At 40.3% G+C, this 27,334-nt stretch overlaps 1 protein-coding gene across 2 annotated transcripts in view; it reads left to right on the top strand.

The window, feature by feature from the left end:
* KPNA1 (karyopherin subunit alpha 1) overlaps positions 1-27,334 on the top strand; it is a 61,119-nt gene that overhangs the window by 6,572 nt on the left and 27,213 nt on the right. For both annotated transcript variants that reach the window (XM_054056558.1, XM_054056557.1), the window contains exons 2-8: positions 9,180-9,313; positions 12,179-12,286; positions 14,070-14,169; positions 14,875-14,969; positions 16,976-17,107; positions 25,241-25,329; positions 26,875-26,974. In XM_054056558.1, the coding sequence (XP_053912533.1) occupies positions 9,185-9,313; positions 12,179-12,286; positions 14,070-14,169; positions 14,875-14,969; positions 16,976-17,107; positions 25,241-25,329; positions 26,875-26,974 (753 nt within the window). In that variant the 5' untranslated portion in view covers positions 9,180-9,184. The remainder of the gene's footprint in view (positions 1-9,179; positions 9,314-12,178; positions 12,287-14,069; positions 14,170-14,874; positions 14,970-16,975; positions 17,108-25,240; positions 25,330-26,874; positions 26,975-27,334) is intronic.

Here is a 27,334-nt window from a genome sequence, read left to right as displayed (position 1 = left end):
TTGCCAAGAGGCCTAGCACTAGAAAATGCCAAATTTGCTGTAGATTAGGTGGATTACTACTTGGTTTGCTACTTTGTGGGTTTATAAAGATACTGGAACAGAAACAATTGTGAATTAAAGCCTACTACTGGGCATAGAAAGAAACCTAGTAGGACAAGGAAGCCTGCAAAATAAAGAAAGATATGGAGATGGGCAGCAATTCAATATAGAAGTCCCCTTGCTACTTCCAGGTTTTAAGAGAAAGTCTCTAAAAGTCTGAACCTTGTTTCAAGGCTATGTGTTCTACTCACATTTAGCTATGACTCTTATGTTACCTTTGAAGCTCCTTTAATCTTCTGGCCTTTTGGGTGGCAGAAGGTGATGGCTCTGTTTCTTCTCTCTCCTTGTAGTGTGATGGTTTTATGTTTGGGGTGTGGGTCCCTGCTGTTCTTTATGAACTGAAGTGTCATTCCTGCTACGGTATAGCACTTCATGCCGGCAGCTTTCTCCAGCTACAGAAAATGTTCCTTTGTTTTGGTATATTATATCATTAACAAAACTTACTATGTGGATCTTTACAAATACTGTAATTGTTAATTTTTTAGTGCCTCTAAGACTTGTTTCCCAATCTAATTTTCCAGCTAGAGAAAGGTGAGCAAAAGTTTTAGAGATCGTCTCTGTTGTGCTTGCTTGAACATAGCTCTTTGTAGTTGAGGTGGTTAAATATCTTTTGCCCTAGATGTCCCGAGGTTTACAAGAGTCTGAAGACATTTGAAATTAGAAAGTAACACCCTTGCCCCTCAGGTGATATGGGTGTTTCTATGAATGGGCATTCCCATAGACCCCGGTAATCTAGTATGTTTTGTCAAATAATTTTGCAAAAGAAGCAGATGCAGCCTCACCAAAATGTTTACCTGTATGAACCCTTGATGAGAATAATGAATGACCAGGTGATGCTTTCCGAGTAGTTTTTAGATTGGATAGGTTTTGGAGTCTTTCACTAAGAGTGTCAGAGGTTGATGCATGCTGTCATCAGAGGTCAGTGAATTGTTAGAACATCTGTACAAGCTGTGCTGTAAGTATTTGGCATCACTTCAAGAGCATGGGTGTGAGGAAAATTCTCTAGGAGGTTCTAAGAGTCCTATAACAGAGCTAATAAACAAACAAAAATCTCCTTGGAGGTAAAGGTTTTGTAGTGTAGCTGAAACATTTGAGTAATTCCAGCTTCTCTTGCTGCTTGGAATTCTGTCTCTACAGTGCCATTTTCCACACGGGTTGTTCTTTCAGGGCTGACTGCATCTTTTCACTGTCTCTCTGGCAGCAATATAAAGGAGAGACACCAGTGTGACAGTACAGTAGAACTCAGAAGTGTGTCTGCAGTGAGCCCTTTCTTCTAGCTGCTGCTTCTCTTAGTTTGGAAATGTAGCCCGATAGTAGGTTTGATTGTGGATCTTCAAGATAACTTTTTTTTTATCACCTACACCATTTCTGTTCAGCCTCCTTGTCTGCCTTCATTTTTGAGTCTTCCTCTTCTGATGTATTTCCATTAGAAGGTAGATTTTCTTGTACAGGTCTAACACTTCTGAAATACATTTCTATTTGTTATTCCCAGCCCTAATTCCAATTTAGGAAAGTTTGTCTCTGACAGTCTTTGATGTCAGCAGTGTTTTTGGTAGTCTTAGTTTCAGTCATCTGGCTTATATATATATCATTATGCAAGTCTTGATTTGTAAGGCCTTAATTTTTACATCTGGACACCTCTGACGTGGAGTATCTGAGAGTGTTAGTCATGTGGCATTCCTTCTAGCAAAGCCCTTAAGTCTAGTGACAGTGACATCTGAATTAAGAAGGCAGGGAATTAGTTTTTGTCCTTATCTAGGTGATTGTTTGGGACAAGGTAGGTCATCACAGTAAGTGACTCTCCGTATCCCAGAGCCTCTGTATTTATTTGACTTGATATGAAAGGAGAAACACACTACGTCTCCTTTTTCCTAGAAAGGTGTGCTAGCAAACATCCATTTGTCTTGTAGGACACTTGTCTTGATCAGCAAAAAATTTAGGCATTGCTGTTTCCTCAGGGAAATGCAGACATTCAGGAATAGATGGTGGTTTTCATTTTACTAAAAATAATTTTTTTCATGGCAGCAAAACTGAGGAGTTCTCAGCATCATAGGGGGTTTGAGTGGTGCTGCACAAAAAGCCAAAGAATACACAATGAAAACACCTCACTGGGTTGACGGAGATTTTTATCTATAGATGAGGGTTATCAAAAAACGTGGAAAATACTATGCTATCTTTAGGGAAGAAAAGATGGGTAGAACATTTCCATGACAACCACCACAGATTTTTCACCCGAAGTAGCATTAATTTTGATAGTGCAGAGAGGATCCAGGGTTTACTGTTTGCTATGAAGAAACTGCCATGGGTCAATTTAAAGTGATTGTTGAAAAATTTTCAATTAAGCCACAACAAAGCTGCTGAAGATGAGCGAGAAGCAATTTGAAGTTGTTTTGCCTCTTTATTTGGGCCGGTGGAAAGGCTACATGTCCATGAAAAATGGACATTTATAGAAAACAAGCATTGAATGACTGTAACAACTAACGTAGGGTTATTTTATGTCAGTCTTAAGAAAATTATTTGTGTGCTCACACCTAATAGGTTTAACAGTGCTAGCAGTACATGTGGGCCAGATGAAATCCTTGATGTGGTTATTGAATTTTTCACCTGTACTTGGGGAATCAGTAAAAGAATGGTGAAATAAAAAAATGATTTTAGAAGATACTGAGAATATTACAAAAGCTGCTTATAGAAAATAACTTTGAATTTGATAGTTATACAGGTTACGTAGTCATATATGTAGCTTTATGACAGCTCACTTGGAGCCCTGCGTTCAGTTCCTGGAGTCCTCGGCACAGGAAGAACATGGATTTGTTAGAGCGAGTTGGACGGCCACAAAGTTGATCACCGCCCCTATGAGGACGGGCGTAGAGAGTTGGGATTGTTCAGCCTGGAGAAGAGAAGGCTTCAGGGAGACCTTATAGCGACCTTCCAGTACTGAAAGGGGGTGCAGGAAAGCTGGGGAGGAGCTCTGTATCAGGGAGTGCAGATATAGGACGAAGGGGAAAAAGTTGCCCAAAGAAGTCATGGCTACCCCATCCCTGGAGGTGCTCAAGGCCAAGCTGGATGAGGCTTTGAGTAATCTAATCCAGTGGGAAGTGTCCCCACCTATGGCGGGGGTGGGTAGAACTGGATGATCTTTCAGGTCTTTCCAACCAAAACCATTCTATGATTTCCACTCTGTACCTGTCTGTGTGATGGGATTTGGTTTACTACCAGTGAGGGTCAACTATGAAATTATTGAACTCCTTGAGTATTGAACTCCAGTTGAATTTGGTAGCTTCTCAGTGGTGAAGGGAGCTTATTGTTTTGTTTTTTTTTTTTTACAATTTTAATACAAGAAACTTTGAATTCCTAGTCATTTGCGGGTAGGAATTTGTAGGAAGACTTTACTTGTGGTGTATACAATACAAGAATTTAAGTGTATAGTTTACTCAGAAGAGGGAGTTTGTCAGCAAAGTGAGCTGTTTTGAAAGTCAGAAATGAGCACAACCAAAAGTTAAAGCTTGTAGAGGTTATCATAAACAGAGGTTAATACTTAAGTTAAAAAAATAAAGAGAATGAGAAAAATACGAGGGATTGAGGGAGTCAGAGAATTCAGGTAAGAAATTAATAAGTGTTGAGCCTGTATTTTCCTTAAATGAAATTTTGATATGCAATGGGAGAGAGCAAATAGAGCTCTGAGGGGAGAATGAAACCCTTTCAATTTTACTCCTGACTCTAAGGAAATAAATTAATATGCAAGTTGGGAAACTAGGAAAATAGATACAATAAAGAGGAATAAGCAAAGGAAACTTGCTGCTGCTGAAGTTGGATGATTTCATTTGTGTTTAGGAGACATTGGAACATCACATGGCAGAGCTACCTAGTAGAAATGAAGTGAAATGATAATAAGAAATAAAGATGTTCACTGTCATGGATTTCTTTAAACTATGAACTTTGAGGGATCGAAAGTAAAGGTGTGAAATGATCACAAGAGGGCCAAAGCCTTGAAATCCCAAATAAAGACAAATGTAATTTTGTAAGTTTGAGAGAAAATGTGTTTTAGATAAAAATGGAGAATGATTAATAAAGTCACGAAAGGCCTGAGGTCTTATCTGGACTTCTACATACACCCATGTTTGTTTATTTTCAAGGGCAGATTTACTAGAGTAGCTGCAATGCCGTTTTCCTGTTAGGTTTGTCCTTTTAGCTCATGGTGGTCCTTTTGGTGTTTGAGTTTCTTTTGTTAGTTCTAACATAGATCCAATATTTATTTAAAAATGTTTTAGAAACAAAAGTTATTTTGTACTCTGAGCATTTATTAGCCTGAACTTCTTTTCACAGTTAAAATCCAGGGCTTCCTCCAATATTTTGGATGTTTAATGTACAGGTAGTAGTTATTTGAACTGAAAATGGGGAGAAAACGTTATTGCCAAGTATAATGCAAGAAACATGAACGCTTTAGGCCCAGACACTGAAACACTGGAATAAAAGGGTCTCTAAACTGCTAAGAATGAAGTAAGCAACTTCTGTCATTCTGAGATTCATCTTTTTGTAGGATCTGTACTTCAAAAAACAGCTGTTTTAGGAAGAGCCTTTTCAGCAGAATTAGGCCACTGAATGACTTACCTATGTGCTCAGGTTTTTATGTTGCATTCAATGTAATCTGTGACTGATCTTGAATGCAGTAGTTTTACGTCCCTCAACGGTTTTTTAAATCTCAGTTGGCAGAATACAGTTATGCTTGAAGTGATGCCCAAAATGTCTTCTGTGAAAGTCAGTTCTGATCATCAGAGTTCTCATAAATGATTGTCAGGCAGTAGCAACTGTCAAGGAGGCTGTCATAAGAAGCACATTTGGGTATCTTTTTTTTTTTTTTTAAGTCTTAGAAGTCTTTGTGCTGACTGAAAGAAGAGGAGGTTAAAGTAGACTCGATAATTTGATATATTTTAAATAGGAAACCTAAGCTGTTGAGATTCTGTGTACACTCATGTAGCTCTGTTTAAATTAAAAGTGTGCAGGTGATCATTTATCACCTGTTTGTTCTGTGCTTGTGGAATTTAAGGTAGGTAGCTTATTTAATACAATACCTTAGGGCATTTCAAAAACTCTGTAGAATAATTTTTTATATGGTGTGGTTTCCTACATTTTGTATTAGAGTTGCAGGTATTTAGAATCATTAAGAATTGTTTAGGTTGGAAGGGACCTTCAAGTTCCAGGGATCATCAAGTTCCAGTCCCCCTGAATGAAATCCTAGCAGCTCAGGAGCAAGCCATCCCCATGTTCTGGAAAAGGAGCTGTTGGGGTAAAAAAACGGCTTGGTTGAGTAGGGAGATCTTGAGAGACGTTGAAAAGAAGAGGAATGTCTATGAGCTTTGGAAGAAGAGACAGACATCTTGGGTAGACTACAGGGAGGAAGTGAAGTCGTGCAGGGAAAAAATTAGGAGGGCTAAGGCCCAACTAGAAATCAAACTGGCTAAGTCTGTGAAAGATAATAAAAAATCTTTCTACGAATGCATTAACAAGAAAAGGAGGACTAGGGAGACTATTCAGTCGCTGTTGGATGCAGAAGGAACAACAGTGACAAGGGATGAAGACAAGGCTGAGGTACTTAATGCCTTCTTTGCCTTAGTCTTTAATAGTAAGGGAAGTTGTTCCTCCTGTGTACAAACCCAGGAGTTAGAGGAGGAGAGTGAGGCCCCCATGATCCAAGAGGAGGTGGTTAGACTTGCTTGCCCAGCTAGACACCTACAAGTCTATGGGACCGGATGGGATCCACCCAAGAGTATTAAAGGAGCTGGCGGATGTCCTTTCCAAACCCCTTTCCATCATCTTCCAGCGATCCTGGCTGACTGGGAAAGTTCCACTGGACTGGAGGCTGGCAGATGTTGTGCCCATCTACAAGAAGGGCTGCAGGGAGGATCCAGGGAACTACAGGCCTGTCAGTCTGACCTCAGTGCCAGGGAAAGTCATGGAACAGGTGATCTTGAGTGCTATCATGAAGCACGTGCAAGAGAACTGGGTGATCAGGCCCAGTCAACATGGGTTCATGAAAGGCAGGTCTTGCCAAACTAACCTGATTGCCTTCTATGACAAAGTGACTCAACTACTGGATGGGGGAAAGGCCATAGATGTCGTCTTCTTGGACTTCAGTAAAGCCTTTGACACAGTTTCTCACATCATTCTGCTTGAGAAACTGTCAGCCTCTGGCCTGGACAGGTGCACTCTCTCCTGGGTTGAAAACTGGTTGGATGGCTGGGCCCAGAGAGTGGTGGTAAATGCAGTTAACTCTAGCTGGAGTCACAAGTGGGCTTCCTCAGGGCTCGGTACTGGGTCCAGCTCTGTTTAGTGTCTTTATCAATGACCTGGATGAAGGCATTGAGTGCACCCCTAGCAAGTTTGCAGATGACACTAAGCTGGGTGGAAGCATGGTTCTGATGGAGGGAGGGTAGGGAGGCTCTGCAAAGGGATCTGAACAGGCTGGACCGCTGGGCTGAGACCAATGGCTTAACAAGGTCAAATGCCGGGTCCTGCACTTGGGGCATACAACCCTATGCAGTGCTACAGACTAGAAGTCTGGCTAGAAAGCTGCGTAGAGGAGAAGGACCTGGGGTTGTTGGTTGACAGCCGACAGAACATGAGCCAGCAGTGTGCCCAGGTGGCCAAGAAGGCCAATGGCATCTTGGCTTGTATCAGAAACGGTGTGACCAGCAGGTCCAGGGAGGTTATTCTCCTTCTGTACTCGGCACTGGTGAGACTGCACCTTGAGTACTGTGTTCAGTTCTGGGCCCCTCACCACAAGAAGGATGTTGAGGCTCTGGAGCGTGTCCAGAGAAGAGCAATGAAGCTGGTGAGGGGTCTGGAGAAGAAGTCTTATGAGGAGCAGCTGAGAGAGCTGGGGTTGTTTAGCCTGGAGAAGAGGAGGCTGAGGGGAGACCTTATTGCTTTCTACAACTACCTTGAAAGGAGGTTGTGGAGAGGAGGGAGCTGGTCTTTTCTCCCAAGTGACAGGGGATGGGACAAGGGGGAATGGCCTCAAGCTCCACCAGGGGAGGTTCAGTCTTGACATTTGGAAAAAAATTTTCACTGAAAGGATCGTTGGGCACTGGCATAGGCTGCCCAGAGAGGTGGTTGAGTCACCTTCCCTGGAGGTGTTTAAGGGGCAGGTGGATGAGGTGCTGAGGGGCATGGTTTAGGGAGTGTCAGGAATGGTTGGCCTCTGACCCAATGGGTCTCTTCCAACCTAGTGATTCTGTGATTCTATGACATAGGGAGGGACACGTCCCACTGCATCAGGTTGCCCAAGGCCCCATCCAACCTGGCCTTGAACACATGCATGGGGCAGCCACGACTTCCTAGGGCAACCTGTGCCAGTGCCTCACCACCCCCATAGTGAAGAATTTCTTCCTAATGTGTAGTCTAAATCTCCCCCCCCTCCAATTTAAAACCATTCTGCCTTGTCCTATCACTACGTGCCTTTGTAAAAAGTCCGTCCCTAGCTTTCCTGTAGCCCCTTCAGGTACTGAAAGGTCACTATAGTGTCTCCCCAGAGCCTTCTCTTCTCCAGGTTGAACAACCGTAACTCTCTCAGCCTGTCTTCTTATAGGAGGTGCTCTAACCCTCTAATCCTTGTAGCCCTCCTCTGGACCTGTTCCAACAGCTCCATATCTTTCTTACGTTCAGAATTCCAGAACTGGACACAATACTCCACATGAGGTCTTGCAAAAGAGGAATAGAGGGGCAGAATCCCCTCCCTCGACCTGCTGGCCGCGCTTCTTTTGATGCAGCCCAGGACATGTTTGGCCTTCGGGGCTGCAAGTGCATATTGCCAGCTCATGTCGAGCTTCTCATCAACCAGCACCTCCAAGTCCTTCTCTGCAGGGCTGCTCTCAAATCCCTTCATCCCTCATCCTGTATTGAAACTGCAGATTCCCCCGACCCATGTGTAGGACCTTGCACTTGGCTTTGTTGAACCTCATGAGGTTCACCCAGGCCCACTTGTCCAGGTCCCTCTGGATGACATCCTATCCTGGTGTGGTAGATGCACCACTAAGCTTGGTGTCATCTGCAAAATTGCTGAGGGTGCACTTGATCTCGCTGTCTGTATCATTGATGAAGGTACTAAATAGCACTGGTCCCAGTAAATGCAACATGTTGGAGACTCTGAATGACACCTGTATAAAGATACATGGAAAGTTAGCGATGTTTAGAATTTGTTTTCCAGCCTTTTTTGGATATAAAGGGAGGATGTAAGGAGAGAAGGAGCAACAGAATGAAGCACTAACAGTGGAGACTTGATCCACAGCCCATTGATTTAGAGAGTGTGATCTTTCCATCCTGTGTTATAGCTATTGATTTATGCTAAGTAACTCCAAAGTGCAGCGTTCTACATGTGAAAATTGTCACGGGTAGATATAATGATCCAGTCAGTTGCATAAGACAGAACTTAGAAAGCATAGACTGAAAAAAGGCCCCTCTGCATAAACTGTCGCAGGATTAGAGGCTGGAGGAGGGGAAGAACAGCACTGCTTTCTTTGCAGCAGTGGGCGTTTTTAGTGGTTAAACCATCCTCACCTGAAATCTCTCTCTTCGGTTAATTTTTCTTGTATGCCTTTTCCAGACAGAAGGGATACAGGATTGTGTTGAAAGAACTTAAAATGTGGATTTGGAGTGCAAAAAATCCATGGTACTGGTTTGCAAAGTGAATTAAGCTAAAAAGCAATGTAAGACTTCTTCACTCAAAAGTGAAGACGTGGAAATATAACTAGTTTGGTTAACTCCCTGTATGGAGGAGCGTGCAGATGTGTTAGTGCAGCTTTCTTCTCAGTCCAGGCTGTGTTCTCTGCCTTATAGATTTCAGTTCTTTCTTAATAAGGTATTTAACTTATTTGTTTGTCAGTTGGGATTGAACAACTGGTACACTGAAGTGACAATTCTGTGAAATTTTGCTTTACTCCTAAGTTATTGGAAGTTAGGTGACAGGATATAGGGTGCAGTGGTTGGAATTGCATGGCTACAGAGATTAAGAGATGGAGACAATATAAAATGTGTTGTTGAAGAGTAGTTGTTTTCTGACTTCTCTTTTTAATTGCAATGTAAAGGAATCATGACGACCTCAGGAAAAGAGAACTTCCGACTGAAGAGCTACAAGAACAAGTCTCTGAACCCCGATGAGATGCGTCGCAGGAGGGAGGAAGAGGGTCTTCAGCTACGAAAGCAAAAGAGAGAGGAACAGGTACTATACTACATTTATGATAGCTGCAACCAGTCCTTAAACAGAGTTTGTCTTGCACTGTCCCTAGCTCTTTGATTCTCCCAAGTCTCTCAGTTGTTCCTGCCCTGCCAAATTCATACATAGCAAGTCTAAAATCAGACTCACTTGCAGACTTCATTGCCTTTTTGCAGGTAGTACAAAACCGAGTGACTGCTTCTCGTTCACTCACTTGTAAGATTGGCCAGAGCAGCTTGGCACTAAAGGTGATTTGAACAAAGCTGTCTGACTTTGCATTGAAGGTGACTGAGGATCTCCTGTTGTTATTTACTTGGTTTTATTTCTACCCGAGCTACGGTGCCTCTAGTCTCTGTTCAAAGAGTAGCAAGCTGAGGTAAAATGAAAGGAAACACAGCAGCTAGGACAGGAGGAGAAGGTTTGGCCAAGTCCTTGTAAGTTGCAGTAATTATTTTCTTGAGGGAAGAAATGATTTGTTGACCTGATTCTTCTCAGTTTCCTAAGTTTGAGTTTCAGCTCGTTTATGAATTTACAGAAGTTCATACTATGTTTATGCCTGTAAGGTTTGAGTAGCATTTTTAGTATATGTTGTAGGCAAAATGCTTGAGAAAAATGCTTGGAAACAAAGCTTTTCTACCTGTTCGTGTCTTGCTAGTTCTTTTTATTTCGTTCATGTTGCAAAGTGGCTAGTGTTCTGCAGGTTTAATTAGGAAACAGCAGCACTGACGAAACTAGATAAAAATTGTCTCATGATAAAAATGAGTAGAACTGAGCAGTTCTTCCTTTCGTTCTTAGTTGTGTTCATTGGAAGCTTTAAGGGATTGGTTCGGTTTCAAAGTTATAATGAAGCCTTTTTTCATCATTGAGGTTTCTGGAGTCAGAATGAAGCAAGGAACATGCTTGTGTTTGGAATGGTAGGTCAAGCCTGTCATTTCTTGTTGCTTTCATACCATCGATACCAGATGCTTTCAGGAAAAGTTGGGGGAGTGTTCTGAGGCAGAATGGTAAGACTTCTCGTTGATCTTGCTCAGTAAGTGCAGGTAGCATTTCCAGACTACTGGTAGCACAGAACATCATCAGTTTTATTTGTAAAGCTGTTACTAAATAAGGAAAATGATGAGTTATTTTCCCTTATCTGTGCCGCTGACCTCCCTCGGATGTGATTACCACAAGTAAGCTAAGTAACCAGGGAGGTGATTCTCCCTCTGTACTCGGCACTGGTGAGACCGCACCTCGAATACTGTGTTCAGTTCTGGGCCCCTCACCACAAGAAGGATGTTGAGGCTCTGGAGCGTGTCCAGAGAAGAGCAACAAAGCTGGTGAGGGGGCTGGAGAACAAGTCTTATGAGGAGCGGCTGAGAGAGCTGGGGTTGTTTAGCCTTGAGAAGAGGAGGCTGAGGGGAGACCTTATTACTCTCTACAACTACCTGAAAGGAGGTTGTGGAGAGGAGGGAGCTGGCCTCTTCTCCCAAGTGACAGGGGACAGGACTAGAGGGAATGGCCTGAAGCTCCGTCAGGGGAGGTTCAGGTTGGATATCAGAAAAAAATTCTTCACAGTAAGAGTCATTGGGTACTGGAACAGGCTGCCCAGGGAGGTGGTCGAGTCGCCTTCCCTGGAGGTGTTTAAGGAACGGGTGGATGAAGTACTTAGGGACATGGTTTAGGGAGTGTTAGGAACGGTTGGACTCGATGATCCAATGGGTCCTTTCCAACCTTGTGTGATTCTGTGATTCTGTGATTCTGTGTGGCAGTATTTCCTCCTCTTAAGGAAAAGTATTAATCCTGACTGGACTAACAGTGGAACGGAAGTGGAGCTGCAAGCAAAATCTGCAGCTCTGCAATTTGATGCCTTGTGCAGGTTCTTCTCTTTTATGTATTTGACACGTTGGTCATTGTTTAAATTAGCTGGTTTTGGTTTTTTTTTGTTTAGGCTGAACAACCCCATGAGAACAATATCAAGCCTGAATTTTTACATAACTTGCCAACGTACAAATTTTGGTTTAAGGTTGTATTTAAGCATGTTTGTTTAAGCCTGAGCGGGCACATCATACAGCAGCTTAGAGGGAATAACATTCCACAAGGGTGTCTATCACTGATGTAGGGTTGCTGTGGAGGTATCCATTTTGCATATTTTTTTTCTCCCCATCTTCTCTGGGGAGAAGAGTAACAGCAGGTCTGTGTCAGGGCTTTGTCTTGCCTGTCTGCAGTGGTGCAAATCTGACATGGCTCGTTGCTGGTGTCTTGTTGCCTGAACTCGATAGGCCAAGCAGTGCCCCCAGACCCAGCTTGTCATTGCTGATGCGTCTTCCAGTGAGACAGCTGGATTAAAGGGAGAAGCTGTAGCTGCTGTAGTTCTCGTTATGACAAGTGAAACTGGTACATTCTCTAAGTGGTAGCAACCAAATTCTGTTCATCCCAGTACAATTTCTTTAGACCAGTCGTATGTGATCATCCTCCAAAGCCCTCTCTTTGCTGCAGTAACTCAGTTCCTGCAGCCTCTGCAGGAGTTCTGCAAATGACTTTTATACGTGGCAGTTTTTCAGGTCTTTGAGCCCCAGAATCCTCTGCCACTCAATTGCAAAAAAGCATTTATCTGGAAGCTAGAGATAGCTCATAGATGAGGGGGATGGTAAAGAATAGTAGGGAATATCAATGAGGAATTTTCAGAAATGTTGGGAGCCGGTGTTCTAGCACGTTACTGTTCTCATTCAGTCCTTGACTAAACTTCCTCCACTTTCTGTCAGGAGGAGTCCTGCAGCCGGCATACTGGATTCTTTCAGGTGGCAGTGTATGTAATTTTTATTGCAGCCTAACATGACATGCTGTGTATATCTTTGCTATATAATATGTATAAAATACTTTCTCTCTTAGTTGTTTAAACGCCGAAATGTTGCAACAGCTGAGGAAGAAGCGGAGGAGGAAGTGATGTCAGATGGTGGCTTCCATGAGGCGCAGATGAACAACATGGAGATGACTTCTGTAAGTGATGAGAAAGTAATAGAGTGTTTGAAACTGAGCAGTGGCTTGAGGGGAGTGGAATTCCGGAAAAATGTGGGAAATGACATTCAAAGAGCGTATGGACAGCCTGTAGACGCCTGTCTCAGTGAACTGCCCTGAAACAGATTACACGAGAGAGAAGTCTGGGACATAGTGAGTAGTTGCTTAGTGGATATGCTGGTGAGAAAATCCAAGCAGGCTGATTGCTCCTTAGTTTTGATGTTCACTGTTACAGATGATTTTATCAACTGTTGTTCAGAATTGATTTTTTTCTTAATTTGAAATTCATGATTCTTGAAATGTGGAAATATGAACCAGACAATGAGGTGTTGCAGTTTACAAAGTAAAGAGGAGCTGTGTGGAAATCTGTTAGCAGACTTGCAAGTGGCACAATTTTTAGCTAGGGTGTTGGAAACCAAGCTAGGCCTAGCTTATCTGCACATGTCCTTGAATTCCATTCTGCACGTGTCCTTGAGTTCCATTCCAAGCTGGAATTCTACAGAAAAACCTTGTAATGAAAATTAGGCTTTTCAGCTTTCTCCCCATTTCTTTAAGAGATTGAGGTTGTAATGGAGAGTATAAATGAAAATGCAGCCCTCACTTGAAGACTGAATGCTGATCTTCATACCTCTGTTTGTATTCAAGAGTATCCAAATGAATATTTTGTAGAAATCAGTCTGGATTTGGTTTCTCTTGGTGATTATACCTGTCTTGAAAATTACTGAGAAACAAAGAAATGCCTATAAGCAATGCAGTACATCAGTACTGCAATATATTGTTTTATTCTTCAAAATAGTCTTTAAACATCAGACAAGTCCTAATGCAATCTACTAATATGTGTGGAAGCTGTTGTGAAATGAACAGATGGTTAAAAAGTGAGGCAAGGAGCCTATCTATTTGAAATAGGCACTACCTTTAAATGGTTGCCTATTTTATATATCATTAATTTCAGAGTCTTAAAAGTTAGAGCTGTTAGACAGCTGTTAAAGGCAAAGCTTAAGTATTTTCAGCACTGTCATCTGTCTCCCTATCTGTCTGAGGGTATGGATCAGTTCTATTAAGGATTTAGATCCGAAGAAGTTGAAGAAAAAGATCTGACTTCCCTTATGCTTGTTTACAGGGATTTACATATGTGATGAACAGCATGTCAGGTTTTACCTGGCATAAGAAAGGTCACTGATTTAATTTAGCTGTATTAGTAAAAAACCCTGAGTATTATGGAAAATGAAATACTCTATTTGATTCTGATGACAAGTAGTCGATTTGTCAGCTCTTCTAAAAATGACAGGTCCTGTACATTTTGGTGTAAGGGAATGACTCAGAATGTACATGTTGCAGAATTCTAAACAATAGCATAATCAAAGTGGTGTTCTTGCATAGCAGTAATTGCTGTTCCAATTTAAACTACATTTTGTTTAAACTGACAATTTTACGTTTATTTTAGAGAAGGGGAGATAGAAAAAACGGGGAGAGAATACTGGTGAGAAGTTCTGAAGAGTAATTATCTTGCCATAGTTTAAGTAAAGTTTGAATTTTGACTTGCAGAAAAGAAAGACTGCAGTTAAGAATGATGTCCCTTATGTAGATGTATATCTATGATGACTCAGTTGTCATCCGTACTGGTCTTAGCTAGGTTTTTATTCAACGAAAGGTAATCTTGATACCAGTTTAGCAAATGTTGTATCCTTTTTACCGCTAATCCCAGATTTTCTTTTCCCTCTTCCTCTCTGTCACTCTTATTCTGTCTGCCTCACCTGAATCCTAGAGCGCAGTCATCACCTCTGATATGATTGAGATGATTTTTTCTAATAGTCCAGAGCAGCAGCTTTCAGCTACTCAGAAGTTCCGAAAGCTTCTTTCTAAAGGTAAGGGCTAAAATTACTCTGAGAAAAATGTAGAAGCATCCCTGACATACATTTTCATCTTGACAGAAATAAAGATTGGATTTCATGCAGAAACTTCTGGGTGAAGCTCTGTTATGGGAAATGTCAGCTATGTGTATGTAAAAGTTACTGCTGTTCTTGAAATGCGTAAATCTACAAAGCGAAGCAGATGTTTTGTCTGCTGTGTTACAAAGGTTTCAATATTGTGTCTCTGTGGCTCAGGCATGCTCATTTACTGAAGTTGGGCTCTGCATGTGTGCATGCCAGAGCTAGTTGGCAAAACTGCTGCTGTGAAGCTGATCTGCCTAAATTACTGAGTCTGTTTGAATTTTGAATCACGTGATACCTCATTATTTCAGAATTCAAGCCAGAGTTGTCTTATAGTAGGCGAGTGGGTGGATGGGGCCTTCGGCATCCTGATCTAATGGAACGTGTCCCTGCCCATGGCAGGGGGGTTGGAACTAGTTGAGCTTTAAGGTCCCTTCCAACCCAAACTATTCTATGATTCTGTAGTGACAGATAGGAATTCATTGCCTTTTAGTAAAGGTTGAACGGTACTGTAGAAAAAGAAAACACACTCAGAAAAGAGGAATTGGTATGTCATTGGATATTATTTTGGTGCAGTAATTTGAGAATTTTACTACAAAAAATTAATGTATACTTAACTTTGCGTTTTATTTTAAATAGAACCAAATCCTCCGATAGATGAAGTCATAAGTACACCAGGAGTGGTGGCCAGGTTTGTGGAATTCCTCAAACGAAAAGAAAATTGTACATTACAGGTATATGGATATAAATATATGTTTCTGTATTATGAAGGCATTTGGTGATGCAAATTAAGTAGAAAATATCAGTGGTTTGCTTGTTTACCTTTCTTCACTAGGATAACAAAGCTGTTCTATCTTGGTGGTTTCTAGCAGTTCTGTTTCTAGACTGCTGATGGGAACAGAATAAAAAGAGGTCTGGATTGTGTTGTGTGATGGTTAGGATGGAGTCTTTATGCTGAATTTTCTCATGTAACAAAATGGGATTTTGAAATATGGTCCTTGTCAGATGGTAATTTTTTGAAGGGCAAATTTGAGTAGGAAGGGTTGAAATGTGCTTACACAGGGATGGAGGATACTTCATCGAAAGGAGATCCATCTCTGGTTTAGAAAAACTTAAAAAGCAATCATAAGCTGAGTAAAATTTTTATGGCCTTACTGTTATAACGTGTTGTATTGATTTCATGTGAAAAGAGCGAAAGTCAGTCTAAACTGAAATTTAGAAGCTTGTCCTAAAGAGTTTGTAACTAAGTGATGAACTATAATACTGGGTACATTGCTCATGATATTTCATTCTGACTAGTTAATTTTCCTTCATCTTGTCAAATCTGTCTGCATGCTTGGCCATTTAGGGTCTGCTGGTAGAACTCCTTACTGTGATCAGTTAAGAAGTTCTTGACCTCACTCAAATTTGGTTTTACTCTGTCCATGTTTCCAAAAGTGGTCCTTGGCACAAGTATGTATTTTGGGCTTCCTGTTCTAGACATTCGTGTTTCTAGCCTAGTTGTAGTTGAAAAGGATTTTCAACTCATTCTGGAAATGAAGTATATTTTTTTTGCCCAGATACTATAGCTACTTGTGTGGTGGATTGAATGTGGAAACTCTTCTCTGTTGATGAATTTGGAACTTCGTGACTTTGTGTTCTGTTTACTTCTCAGTTGACAATGGAATATCCAGGAAAAGCTGGACTTTTGGTCTTAGTGATAAGAGGGCCTGATTTGTCTGGAATTCCTCTGTCTAGTTTTTACTCAAGTGATTTCAAGACTTAAAAGAGCTCCCTTCTTCTTTATGATTGCTTAAATCATAGGTGAAGAAGTAAATTCGCCTCATGTGCCAAATCTCTTTGTGATAGAGAAATCTGAAAAAAGAACAATACCGCACAGATACAAAGATCACCCCTTGGATGAGATTTTCTTGCTGTTAATTAGTTATCATAAAGTATTTTGATTTTCTATTCTTTGCCATTTGCACGTGGCTGTTCCTTAGTTTATACATCCTGAAGCATCAGGTGTCCCCTGTGGAGAGGGAGGAGAGAAACTCAGCTAACCTTGCTGTGCAGGCATCATCTAATTTGCCCTTTATTCAAGTTAAATGTGGGGAACAGCTCGGTTTAACAGAACTTCATTCCACAAAAGATGGAGAGATCTTATCATTAGCTCATAAACAAAATGTATTTTATAAATTAAGTATAGATTTGAGAAAGAAATACTTGTTGTTTGGTCTTAAATTTACTTAATCTGTTTATACATGTTTCTTCTCTGTGGGTATATGACTGGAGAGAGTGAGAGTCAGTTGTGAATAGCTTTTATTTGCTTTATATCCATCAGGTTTTGATAAAAAATGTCTCTATGCATCTTCAGGAAAATCAATGCTCATGCAGTGAATGCAAGTATAGGATGTCTTGTGGAAAGATTTCTTTCTGTATAGATACTTAGCCAGTAAGGAAAGGCAGTAGAACAGACCAAAGGTAATATAATTGCATAGCAAAAAGCAATGTTTGAAAAGCCACAACAAACTTGAGCTTGTTCTTGTAAGGAAATTCTGCAAATTTTGATTTGGAGTGATTTCAGTAACTCTTTAACTGTATGGTTCTGCTTCTTACTTTGCAAATTATCCGTGTTTGTTAGTAATACCTCATGCTTTCCCAACACCAATTCTTTCTGGTTTTAGAAGATATTTAGTCGTCTTCTTTGGTGTGGCACAGAAGGCTTCTAGTAAATTGGCTTTTGTATTTGTTTTTCCAGTTTGAAGCTGCGTGGGTGCTGACTAATATTGCCTCCGGAAATTCCCTTCAGACTCAAATAGTGATCCAAGCAGGAGCTGTCCCCATCTTCATAGAGCTGCTTAGTTCAGAGTTTGAAGATGTACAGGAACAGGTAAAGATTAAGAATGGTGTTGGGGTTCTTGTTTGTTTGGGTTGGTTGGTTTTGGTTTTGTTTGGTTGGGTTTTTTTTCTTCCCTTTCCCCAGAAAGAAAGAAGGCTAATCCTGTAAGAAAGTTGTTAGAGGAAATGTAGTGTTTGGCGGTTTTGCGCAACAGTCTCTTTCTACCTAGTGTGTGTTAAGATGTCTAAGCAGGTATTGTATTTTTCTGGAAATGATATATTTAACCACAGTCTATGGGGTAATGCACTTTGATCTCTAATGAGTTAATATTTTTCTGTGTATTGAGGATTTCAAGAAGCCTTATTTAAAAAATTGCGTTAGAGATGGAAAGTTCATGCTTGTTTCTACTGAAGATAAAGCATGAGTGGAAATTATAGTTTGTTCTCTACAGAGAAAATTATAGTTTGCTCTCTATGTTCTGTAGGGAGCAGATGAATATTCTTTAAGGTCCAGAGGGATCAGTGTAAAGCACAGACCAAACATTTGAGTCAGTAATTTCCGTATCAGGTTCATAACTTTTGTTTGAACAAGGATGTATTTTACGCATATAATCTTGCTTTGAAGACTTAGGATGATGAAATATTAATCATGTTAACAAATAGATTTTCAGTTAATCCTAACATGAAAGTATGTACCTTTACTGTACCATATTGGCTAGCTTTGGGTCCAGGTGTTTGCTTTTGTTTCATTGTCTACTCCATTAGTAAGCTCTCTGTTTTTTCTGATGGCTACTTATAGACTGTAGCTTAAGCTTTTCTTGAGCAAATGAAATAAGCTCTGAATTCTCATTATGAGGGTATTTTCTGGTTTGTTTCTTTGGTGACCCTTTTCTGAAAATTTCTTTGTTGCTGTGTCTTTTCGTGGTGGTGAAATTACAAGCACTGGATATTCCAGTGGTGCTGTTCCAGCAAAGCTGTTTGCAAAGATAGTACCTCATGTTCATTTCTAGTTGACACTTTGGTGTGTAAATATCAAAGATGCCTTTGAGGGCTCTTTGCCACAGAAGCTGCCTACAAGCTCAGGTTAAGCCGATTATCCAATATGATCCATTGTTCCTTTCAGAATCACTGACTACCAGGGTTCAGTTCTCCATCCTGTAAGTGTGACCTCTGTTCTCTCTTCCTAGATGTCTGACTTTGCATTTGGCTGCATTGAGATGCATGATTGGAGGAGCTCAGACTCATAAGCATTGGATTGCTTTGTGTAACTTGCCTTTCTCCTGTAGCTGGCTCAGAATGTACCATCTGTACCTAAAGAGGCCTAACATTTTCCTCAAGAGAGGGTTTTTTTTTTTTTAACTCAGTTGCATTCTAGTTGTTCCACTCTGCAATTTCCCATTTTCAATGGTCTGTCTCAGGCTGAATTATTTTGGAAATTTTTTTTAAAGAGAAATTCAGTTCAGGTCCTTGAGAAAATTATATTAAAGGAAATACATTTCTTTTTGGTCCATATTTTTAGCTTTCTTTGAGGAAATGTGTCTTTGTTTTAAAGACTAGAAATGCGACAAGGACCGTGCGTAAGTGGCAGTTAAGTGTTCTGTTCTGTCTGTGTGAAAATCCATCCAGACTTAGCTATATGGTGCTTTTTACGGTATAGATTTGGGGGGTTTAAATTGGTGACATGACTTTCCAAATTCAGCCATCTCTTATGCAGTGCTGTTCCTGCACTATGATTGATCCTTTGAGCATGGCAAGGGTGACTCCACGTTTTTTGCTCCTAATGGTCTCCTGTGCAAGAGCTAACTTGTTTTTTTTAATTATGTGGTTGTTACTGTCCCTGCTAATGTTTGGGGAGCAGGTGGGAAGAGTGAGCCTATTTAGATTGAGTCGTGCAGCTTTAGCATGTGTAAATTAACAGAAGAGCTTAGGGGCCACAGTTAAGTAGTTTGTCTTCTTCCCTCTCTGCTGACATGTTAAAGTTCAGATTGCCAGCAGGCAGAGCGGGTTATAATTACTGAAAAAAAATTTTTATGTAATTCAGGTGCTGAATCCGTGATCTCTCTGTAACCAGTAAGTCTTTTAATACCAGTTACAAATTGCTCTGTAGTAAGCTGTGCTAAAGAAGGAAAATGTACCACTGCGAAGTGTTACCTACAGCTTCTGGTGGTGGGTTTCTGTGCTGCAGGTCTAAAGGTGGCATCCCTGCTCACAGCCAGCTTTGGGGTTAAAGCAGGCCAACATGAAAGAAATTCTGTTTTCCAACAGCTTTTTAAAAACACAAAAACTTCACAGTAATGTCTACTAAAACAAAAATTAAAAGCCTTAAGCACTTCAGTGTCAACTGTTGTACTTGTGAGTTACTGGATAGCATTAGTACACAGTGGCATAGTATTTTTCCAGATGACTCTGGTCTCATTTAGTCTATGCACAGATTGTCACCGTGGTAACAAATCAGTGGGTAATAAAGGAGGCTTTCATTTGTCACATTGTGGCCCTGTTTGTTGAAGTGGGAACTCGGTTGTAGTGAATGAGGGAGAGAAAAGGGAAGAGATTCTTGTGATTAAGGCAATTGCAGCTTTCTGAGATAAAAGTATCTACTGCTTAGTGTCTGATGCTGAGTCGTCTGCTTATATCAGTTTTCAGTAAGTAGATACTAGTTCTGTGGTTTTTGAATGCTCAGTGTGAGCTACTTGTCTTTTATTCCTTTTACAGTGTTTTGAGGCGATCTGAGCTTCTCAGGCTGGATTTCTGAAACCGGAAGATATTTGGCCATAGTTTTATGCCCTGTTAAATGATGATTCTTCTCTCCCAGTAGTACTGTGAAGATTATTATTGACATGGATCTGTTAGAGCGAGTCCAGAGGAGGCCACAAAGATCATCTGAGGGCTGGAGCATGTCGCATGTGATGACAGGCTGAGAGAGTTGGGGTTCACCCTAGAGAAGAGAAGGCTCTGGGGAGACCTTAGAGCAGCTTTCGGTACTGAAAGGGGACTACGGGAAAGCTGGGGAGGGGATCTTTATCAGGGATTGCAGGGTAGGACAAGGGGGAATGGTTTTGAGCTGAAAGAGGGGAGGTTGAGATGAGGTATTAGGAAGAAATGTTTTCCTGTGAGGGTGGTGAGGCACTGACACAGGTTGCCCACAGAAGCCATGGCTTACTCCATCCCTGGAGGTGTTCAAGGCCAGGTTGGATGAGGCTTTGAGCAACCTTGATCCAGTGGGAGGTGACCTTGCCTGTGGCAGGGGGGATTGGAACTGGGTGAGGTTTAACAACCTTGCCAACCCAAGCCCTTCTATGATTCTATAATTTGCAAGCAACTCTTGCTACCTTTGTAATAAATTACAAAAATGCAGGAAACTACAGAAAATATACTTACCTGTTCAGGGCAGATGGGCCAGAAGGTAGCTCTACAACCTATAGTAAAGAATGAAGAGAAAAAGAAATATTGAAGGCTGTGTTTAGTAAGCCATTCACTGTGCTATGTGGGATCATAATTCTGTTGAAGGAAGTGTAAGTAGCAATATAATTTTGAATATGTCTCATAGCAAAACTAAAAAACACTCATTTAATATTATTTTAATTTGGCTTACTGGCTGATTGTTATCCACTGTTTTTGTCTTACAGTAAGTCTTACAGACTTACAGCGTTGGATTTATCTTTTATTTCAAACTTCCCTGAGCAGTAGCTCAGGAACAGATACCAGTGTACCTTACCTGATTGTGATTTTTCCAGCAGTTATTTTTCATATTTATAAGCCAATTTTAGTCTAATGTTTTGCACTGTTTCTTTTGCATATGCTGCTTAAGGTCTGCTGTGATTCTAAATCGGCATTTCTATAGAAGTCAGTGTGAAGGAGTCTTGATAACTGTTTATTAAACATTATGTATTTTAATGAAATTATATCTTGTGCCTTTTCAGAAGATTTGTTTCTCATTAAGCTATGCAGGCTGACATTTAATTACTCTACCGTGCTTTAACTCTTTCATTGTCTGTATTGTGTATCAGTCTTTCTCAGATATTCCCTATGATCAGTGGATGATCAGTGGTCAAACCATTTGGTATCCATTTTTCCCACCAAAGAAATGGACTTTATTACAGAATCTACATCTCTATTATTTATGAAGAAGTCTTTGGCTACGTCTTCCTCTCCCGTCTGCTTTCTGTTTTACATGTACTTTTTTTTTTTTTGATTTAGCCAGTGATGTGTGTCCTACCTTTCTTCTACTTATCACAATTTTTTCTTCCAAAAGACATCTAGAAATTTAGATAAGTTACCCTGAAATTATTCATAGTGAAGGACTCTATCAAAGCCCTATTGACATGCTTAAGGTTGATCTGTGTGTCATGCTCTGCTGGACAGGTGTTGGCAGGAGCATTCCCAGCTGCCCTGTTCTCCTTTTTGAACATCGGTGTTTTAAGCTACATTAACCCATGTGTTTTTTTCCCTCCTCAGTACTTTTCCATTTCTAGTTGCATTGCTGTTCCCTTTTGGTAACCATTGTTTGTTTGATAGAGGGGAACTGTGATTCTGGTGTTTGAGTTCTGTGTGGCTTTTCCATCAGCAGTCCTGTTAACTAGGTCTTAGTAATCAAAGTCAGGAAGAATGACTGAGACACGAGTATGAGCTACTCTTTCTGTTTTGGGGGACAAGAGGTGAGAAATAAGGAACTGCGATCACCCCAGCCACCGGAAGAAAGGTATTTTTTTTGTGTTGAGGCAGAGTAGAAGTCGTCTCCTAGGAATTTAACCTTCTGGTATCTTTCTTTGTGTCCACTAAGCCAATCATATTTGTATGCAACCTAATCTTCACTGTCCTCATCGCAGCATTAGATTCATTTCTGAAGTCAGCGGCCAAAAGTAAAGGAACCGATGATTCTCACTCCTAGTAGTTCTTTAGCAAGTGCCACAGACTCTATGCACTGTTGGTGGTTGGTTTAGCACTTCACTTGGTTTAAATATCTAAAAGCCTAATGAAACAATGGCTGAGAGCCTTCAGAATCCAGGGGAAAGTGGAAGGTTGTCAGGAAGTACGTGACATTCACAGAAGGTACGATATGGCTCGGCAGTAGTCTACAAAGCTTGCACTTCACCGTTCTTGACTACTGAAGTTGTCCAGCACTGCAGAAAAAAACACTGGAGTTTCATGATGAGTAAAATAAACTGGACACCTGCAACCGTACACCATAATTAGTAATAAGTGGAAATGTATACAGGTGTATAAAAATAGATGCTATCAATACAAGGCAGCGTTTCCATTTTCAGTTTATACACAACTTTGCTATCTAAGATGTTTGTTAAAAAATCAGACTACAAGTCTTAAAATTACAGGTTCTTTTCATCTTCAGGTCTGGATGTGGATGTTGGAAAGTACCAAAATTTGAAATATTTTAGAGGAAAATATTTTTTTTGATCTAATAAACTCTGAAATTTACTGGAATTAAATATCCTTTTACCTCTGCAGCTATCCAGAAAAGAAGATAAAAATATTTGATGTATGTAGAATGAAGCCGCAAAATGTTATGGCAAGCAAGGCATTTGCATCATGAGGAGTGCTCAAAAGAAGTAGTGGAAATAATTGAACCTTATTCAGAAAAACATTCTTCATTATTTGAAGATGCTTGTCATTGTTCCCATGTCATCTGTAGGAACCATGGTGAAGCTTTGTATTTACAACAGTGACGAGAAGAGTTTAAATGAGCTCAACTTCTGTTCCTCACTTATCTGAAGAGCTGAAATAATTGTTTGAGGAAAGACATCTTCCTTGTTGAATGAAACTGCATATTTTTCTATAGATATTTCTGTTTCTCTGCATCTTGTGTGCTGTCATTCATTAGCTTTACATGTTTTTTTTGCCGTCTCCTCTCTTACCCAGTCCTGTGGTACCAGGCTACTCAGCCTGACTTTTCTTGCTGTGAAAAATCAAGAGTGGGAAAGCAGTACAGACACTATTGGACTTCTCTGGTCAGACTTTTTGATGTGAGATTTGCTGTTGCAAAACCAATCTGTCATTCAGGGTCAGAATGGATTCCTGGATTAAGTGATTATCACTGTTGTCAACCCTAAAAATAGGTATTACTTTAATGGCAGAAACAAAGTCTGCAGACAAGAAAGATACAGCTTCCAGGGGCTTTCTAATGTGTGTAAGGGTTTCCGGGCAAGGAGGTTGCATCTTCATACAAAGTTACCCAATAAAGGAAATAATTGCAAATTCAAATTTTTCCCCTTAAATGTTTTTAAAAGATCCACAATTTTATTTAGAACTAGCTGAAACCTCTGATTCATTCCCCAGGCTTCTCATTGCTGCAGAAATACAAGCATTGCAGTGAGCAGTGAGTGTGGCTTCTTAGGTTGTAATGTGAATAATATCTTGCAGGAGGTAGCATGTGTTCTGTCTTCTAAGGTAATTTTTCCCATTAGCTGCCTTCTCTGTCTTGCGTCCACGAGACTGCTAGGCCCAAGGTTATACTTTTATCTCAAGACAACTATTCTCACAACAGTTTTAAAATAATAAGAATTGGAATGTAAAATTAAATTTTCATGATGAAGATCTGTTTTGAGGGGATATTACGTAGTAATGGCTGTGCTTTTTCACAGGAAAGGTCAGTGTAGCCTGGTGCCCTGTCTCTGCCTATGGCTGACAGTAGAAGCTTGGAAAACAGTAGGAGAACAAAACAAACTAATCCTTCCCCAGAATAGTCTCCTAGTCTCTTAACAAACTGCACTTCAGGCACTTCCGATTGATTAGTCTCTCTATGATGTTGTTGGTAATACTGGTAAAGAGGAGGAATCTTTTTATTTTGTATCTAGCAAGCTGGCATCCGTATCTACATTTTGTATAAACATTTTGTTATCTGTTTTTAGCTGTATTCATTTTGTAGAGATTTGCTAGTGGTTTTGGGCCTTGAGTGTGGTTAGAGGAGATTTTTGGAGCCTTTTTTATAAAGTAGCATCTTTTTTTTTTTTTTACACTTTTTAAAAGCATGTTACAGTAGAAATCTAATGCAAAAAATCAATTGATGTCCTGTTGGTAATGAATAAATAAGTTTATTTCAGATTATCTGAGAATTTCTTTTAGGTAAAAAATTTGGCTTATTCTATCAATTTTTTTTAGAGGGGTAATTTATTTCAGGTAGGGATACGAGGAGAAAAAGATATTTATTTTGTGTGGGGAAATTGTATGTGTTCATTTGGGTAAATGGTTATGCACTGTACCACATCTGACTGCTAGTAAATATGTAGTCTTCAACTGAAGAGAAATTTGGTGAGAACATGCAACCGCTATCCGTGTTAACAGGACTGCTTTTGTCCTTGACCTGCAGTATTTGAGGTCTTCCCAATGGTTGTGTAGGCATTGTGTGGAGCTTGCCAAATAAATGGGTACATCTATCTATGATGCTTAGCCCTCTGCTAACTTGAAATAGCAAATGTGAGTTTCAGACACTTTCTTCTGTGACAAAATATTGTCTGTAAATTACATGGAATTCGTCAGATGGCTTTTATATTTCATATAGACTTGTAAATTTTGTTTCAATTATAGCTTATGTGCTAGTGGACAGTGATATCAAAAACACCCCTTGACTCAAGTGTATGAACCAAAAACCATTAGAGCTTTTTCTTAAAGAATATATGCCAGCGCCCACCTGAACTCTTTAATTCTGAATATTGTTTTATCTTGCATATAGATTCTCATTTTCATCTTGGTGTCAGCATTCTTAATTTCATGGTGTAAACAATGCATGCTTTTATGGCTTCTTAGTAAATACTAATATGAGCTGTTTTACATGGACAGTTTTGGGGAGATGCAAACTTGCTTGTCTTGTTTTGTGAACATCCAGACTTGAACCAGCTCTGAACCAGGAAGAGTGTAGAACTGTTATGTTAATAAGCTTGAGAAGATAAGCTCGTCTCTTGTATTGTGGACAGAGCAAGGTTATGTCTGCTTGCAAAGTCTGTGGAGACACACATATTGGTTGCCTTAATATTACTTTTAGATCTGTGTAAATGTTCCTGAGTGATAGAGTGAGCTTGGGTGCGTATAGGTAATACTCATCCAGAATGCATTCCCCTTTTGTACATTGTCAAGGACCTAACAGTGAGAATGGAGCATCTCCCACTCTAATAGGTACACTGAAGTGGTTGAATTGTGAGAGTAAAAGCAATTACTATTCTGTTTTTCATTGCAGGCTGTGTGGGCTCTTGGCAACATTGCTGGAGACAGCACTATGTGCAGAGACTATGTATTGGACTGCAATATCCTGCCTCCTTTATTGCAGTAAGTCTGTTTTCATATATTTTCCAGAATTTTGCTTGAATGTCTGATAATACTAAAGTTTTGGTTTTGCCTTAAAGAATAATAATCACTTTTTAAATTGTGGGCTAACCAGATTTTAATGGAGACTCCCGAATTACATTTGTAGTGGAGCTAAAATGGAAGTGTGTTTTAGGAGCAGCCAAGCTGGAACTACTTTATTCTACAGAATGGGTGGATGCCTAGGCTTACTATACAGTCATAGAATAATTTAAGTTGAAAGGCACCTTTGGAGGTCATCTAGTCAAACCCTTTCTTTATAGCAGATGAGGTCAGATTAGATTGCTTGACTAATTCAGCATCAAATTTGAAACATCAAATAACCATCTGAGGCCCCCTGTTGCAGTATTTAACCACAACATGTTCAAAACCAATGTTTTATACGTGATCAGAATTCCCTGTGTTTTATCTTGTGACTGTTGCCCCTTGTTCTGTCACTATGTACCTTTGAGAAGGATCTGGCCTCCACTTTTCTGTATCCACCTATTCAACTGTTGTAGGCAGCAGTTACATCTCCTCTTACGCAGTCTCCTTCTAAGGCTGAAAAATCCAGGTCTCTAACCTCCTGTTGTATGTGTGAAAATGCCTTACTTAGAGGCTTCACACCGTTTGACTTAATTAAACAACTCCACAGACATCTTTGTCAGTGCTAGGATTGATCTTGCCTAAGGGGACTCGCAGCGTGCCAGTGGCTGGTGCAGCTTTGGTCATTGTAATAGTCCTAACGTGAGAGGGCAGTTCTGGTATGCAGGTTCCATGAAGGTGTCAGTATTACAGCTCATCATACCATTGGACTTCCTGTGGCTTACTGGGCAGAAGCTGGACCCTGCAGCTGGCGTGTGGATGCCACCCCTTAACAACTGCAGGAAGAGACTGGTTTGAGGGCGGTCTGTAGAATCATGTTCTAAAAAGAACCCAGTGGGCAAGGCTCTTCTATGTGGGAACTGGAGCCACAGTGCACAGAAGGTCCATGAATGGTGCTTGCTGTGAGATGCAGGACTATCTTGAATGTTTGGAAAACCCTAAACCTGTTCTCTGTGTTTTTTGAGGATAAGGTTTGTTCTCCTTCAATAGTTAACATATAAAAGTGTAAAAGTGGGGCTCATAGTCTTAGACTGACATAAAAATGTAGTTCCTTGAAGAGTACTCTCCTAAACTACTTGCATGTCCTACTTAGAGTAATTTTGTCACAGTTCCTGTGTCCTTTGACTGTTAATCTGCCACATCAGTATCTTGGTAATTAGGTGAACACACTTTTAGACTAATGGTTATTGTTCTTGTTAGGGTATGGGATTCATGTGTCCAGCATGTGTGTGAGTATGCAGCCATCAAGGATGAGTTTCCTCAGGATGTATTTGTATAGAGAAAAGATGTAGTGTGTTTTTTCCCATTTTATGTTAAAATGTAGGCCTGAATTTATTTTGTTGATTCATGTGGTTGACCTTAGAGATTTGCCTGGCTTTGATTTTTAAAAAGCAAAGGTTGGAATTTTTTGTTGGTTTGTTTTAGATTGCTTTCAAAACAGAACCGTCTCACTATGACTCGGAATGCTGTATGGGCTCTGTCTAACCTCTGCAGAGGGAAGAATCCTCCTCCAGATTTTGCCAAGGTAAGAGGTGTTTGAAATGAAATATGATGTGAGATGGCAGTAGACAAATAAGCAATAAGGGTGGTGAAATTTTAATAGAAATAATTCAGCATTTGTCTAAAGCAATGATGGGCTTCTAACAGTTTTTGAATGTATTTAGACCTTTGGGCAGATGTTCACAACCACTGTTTTTATATTGCTGCCTCCTAGCTTTTTCTTGCTGTTCTTGTACTGGAGGTGACAGTTCCTCAGAACAAAACTTTATACATCTTGGCTGCTGCAGTGCAAACTATGGCACAGCTTAGTGGAAAAGTGCAGGTTTAAGGTGCCTGACATTTTACTGTAGAGGCTGAAGAATTCTCATAGTGCTTTTCTGCTGAT

Source organism: Cuculus canorus, chromosome 1, assembly GCF_017976375.1.
Source record: "Cuculus canorus isolate bCucCan1 chromosome 1, bCucCan1.pri, whole genome shotgun sequence".
Taxonomy (NCBI): domain Eukaryota; kingdom Metazoa; phylum Chordata; class Aves; order Cuculiformes; family Cuculidae; genus Cuculus; species Cuculus canorus.
This window is presented reverse-complemented; position numbering and strand designations above follow the sequence as displayed.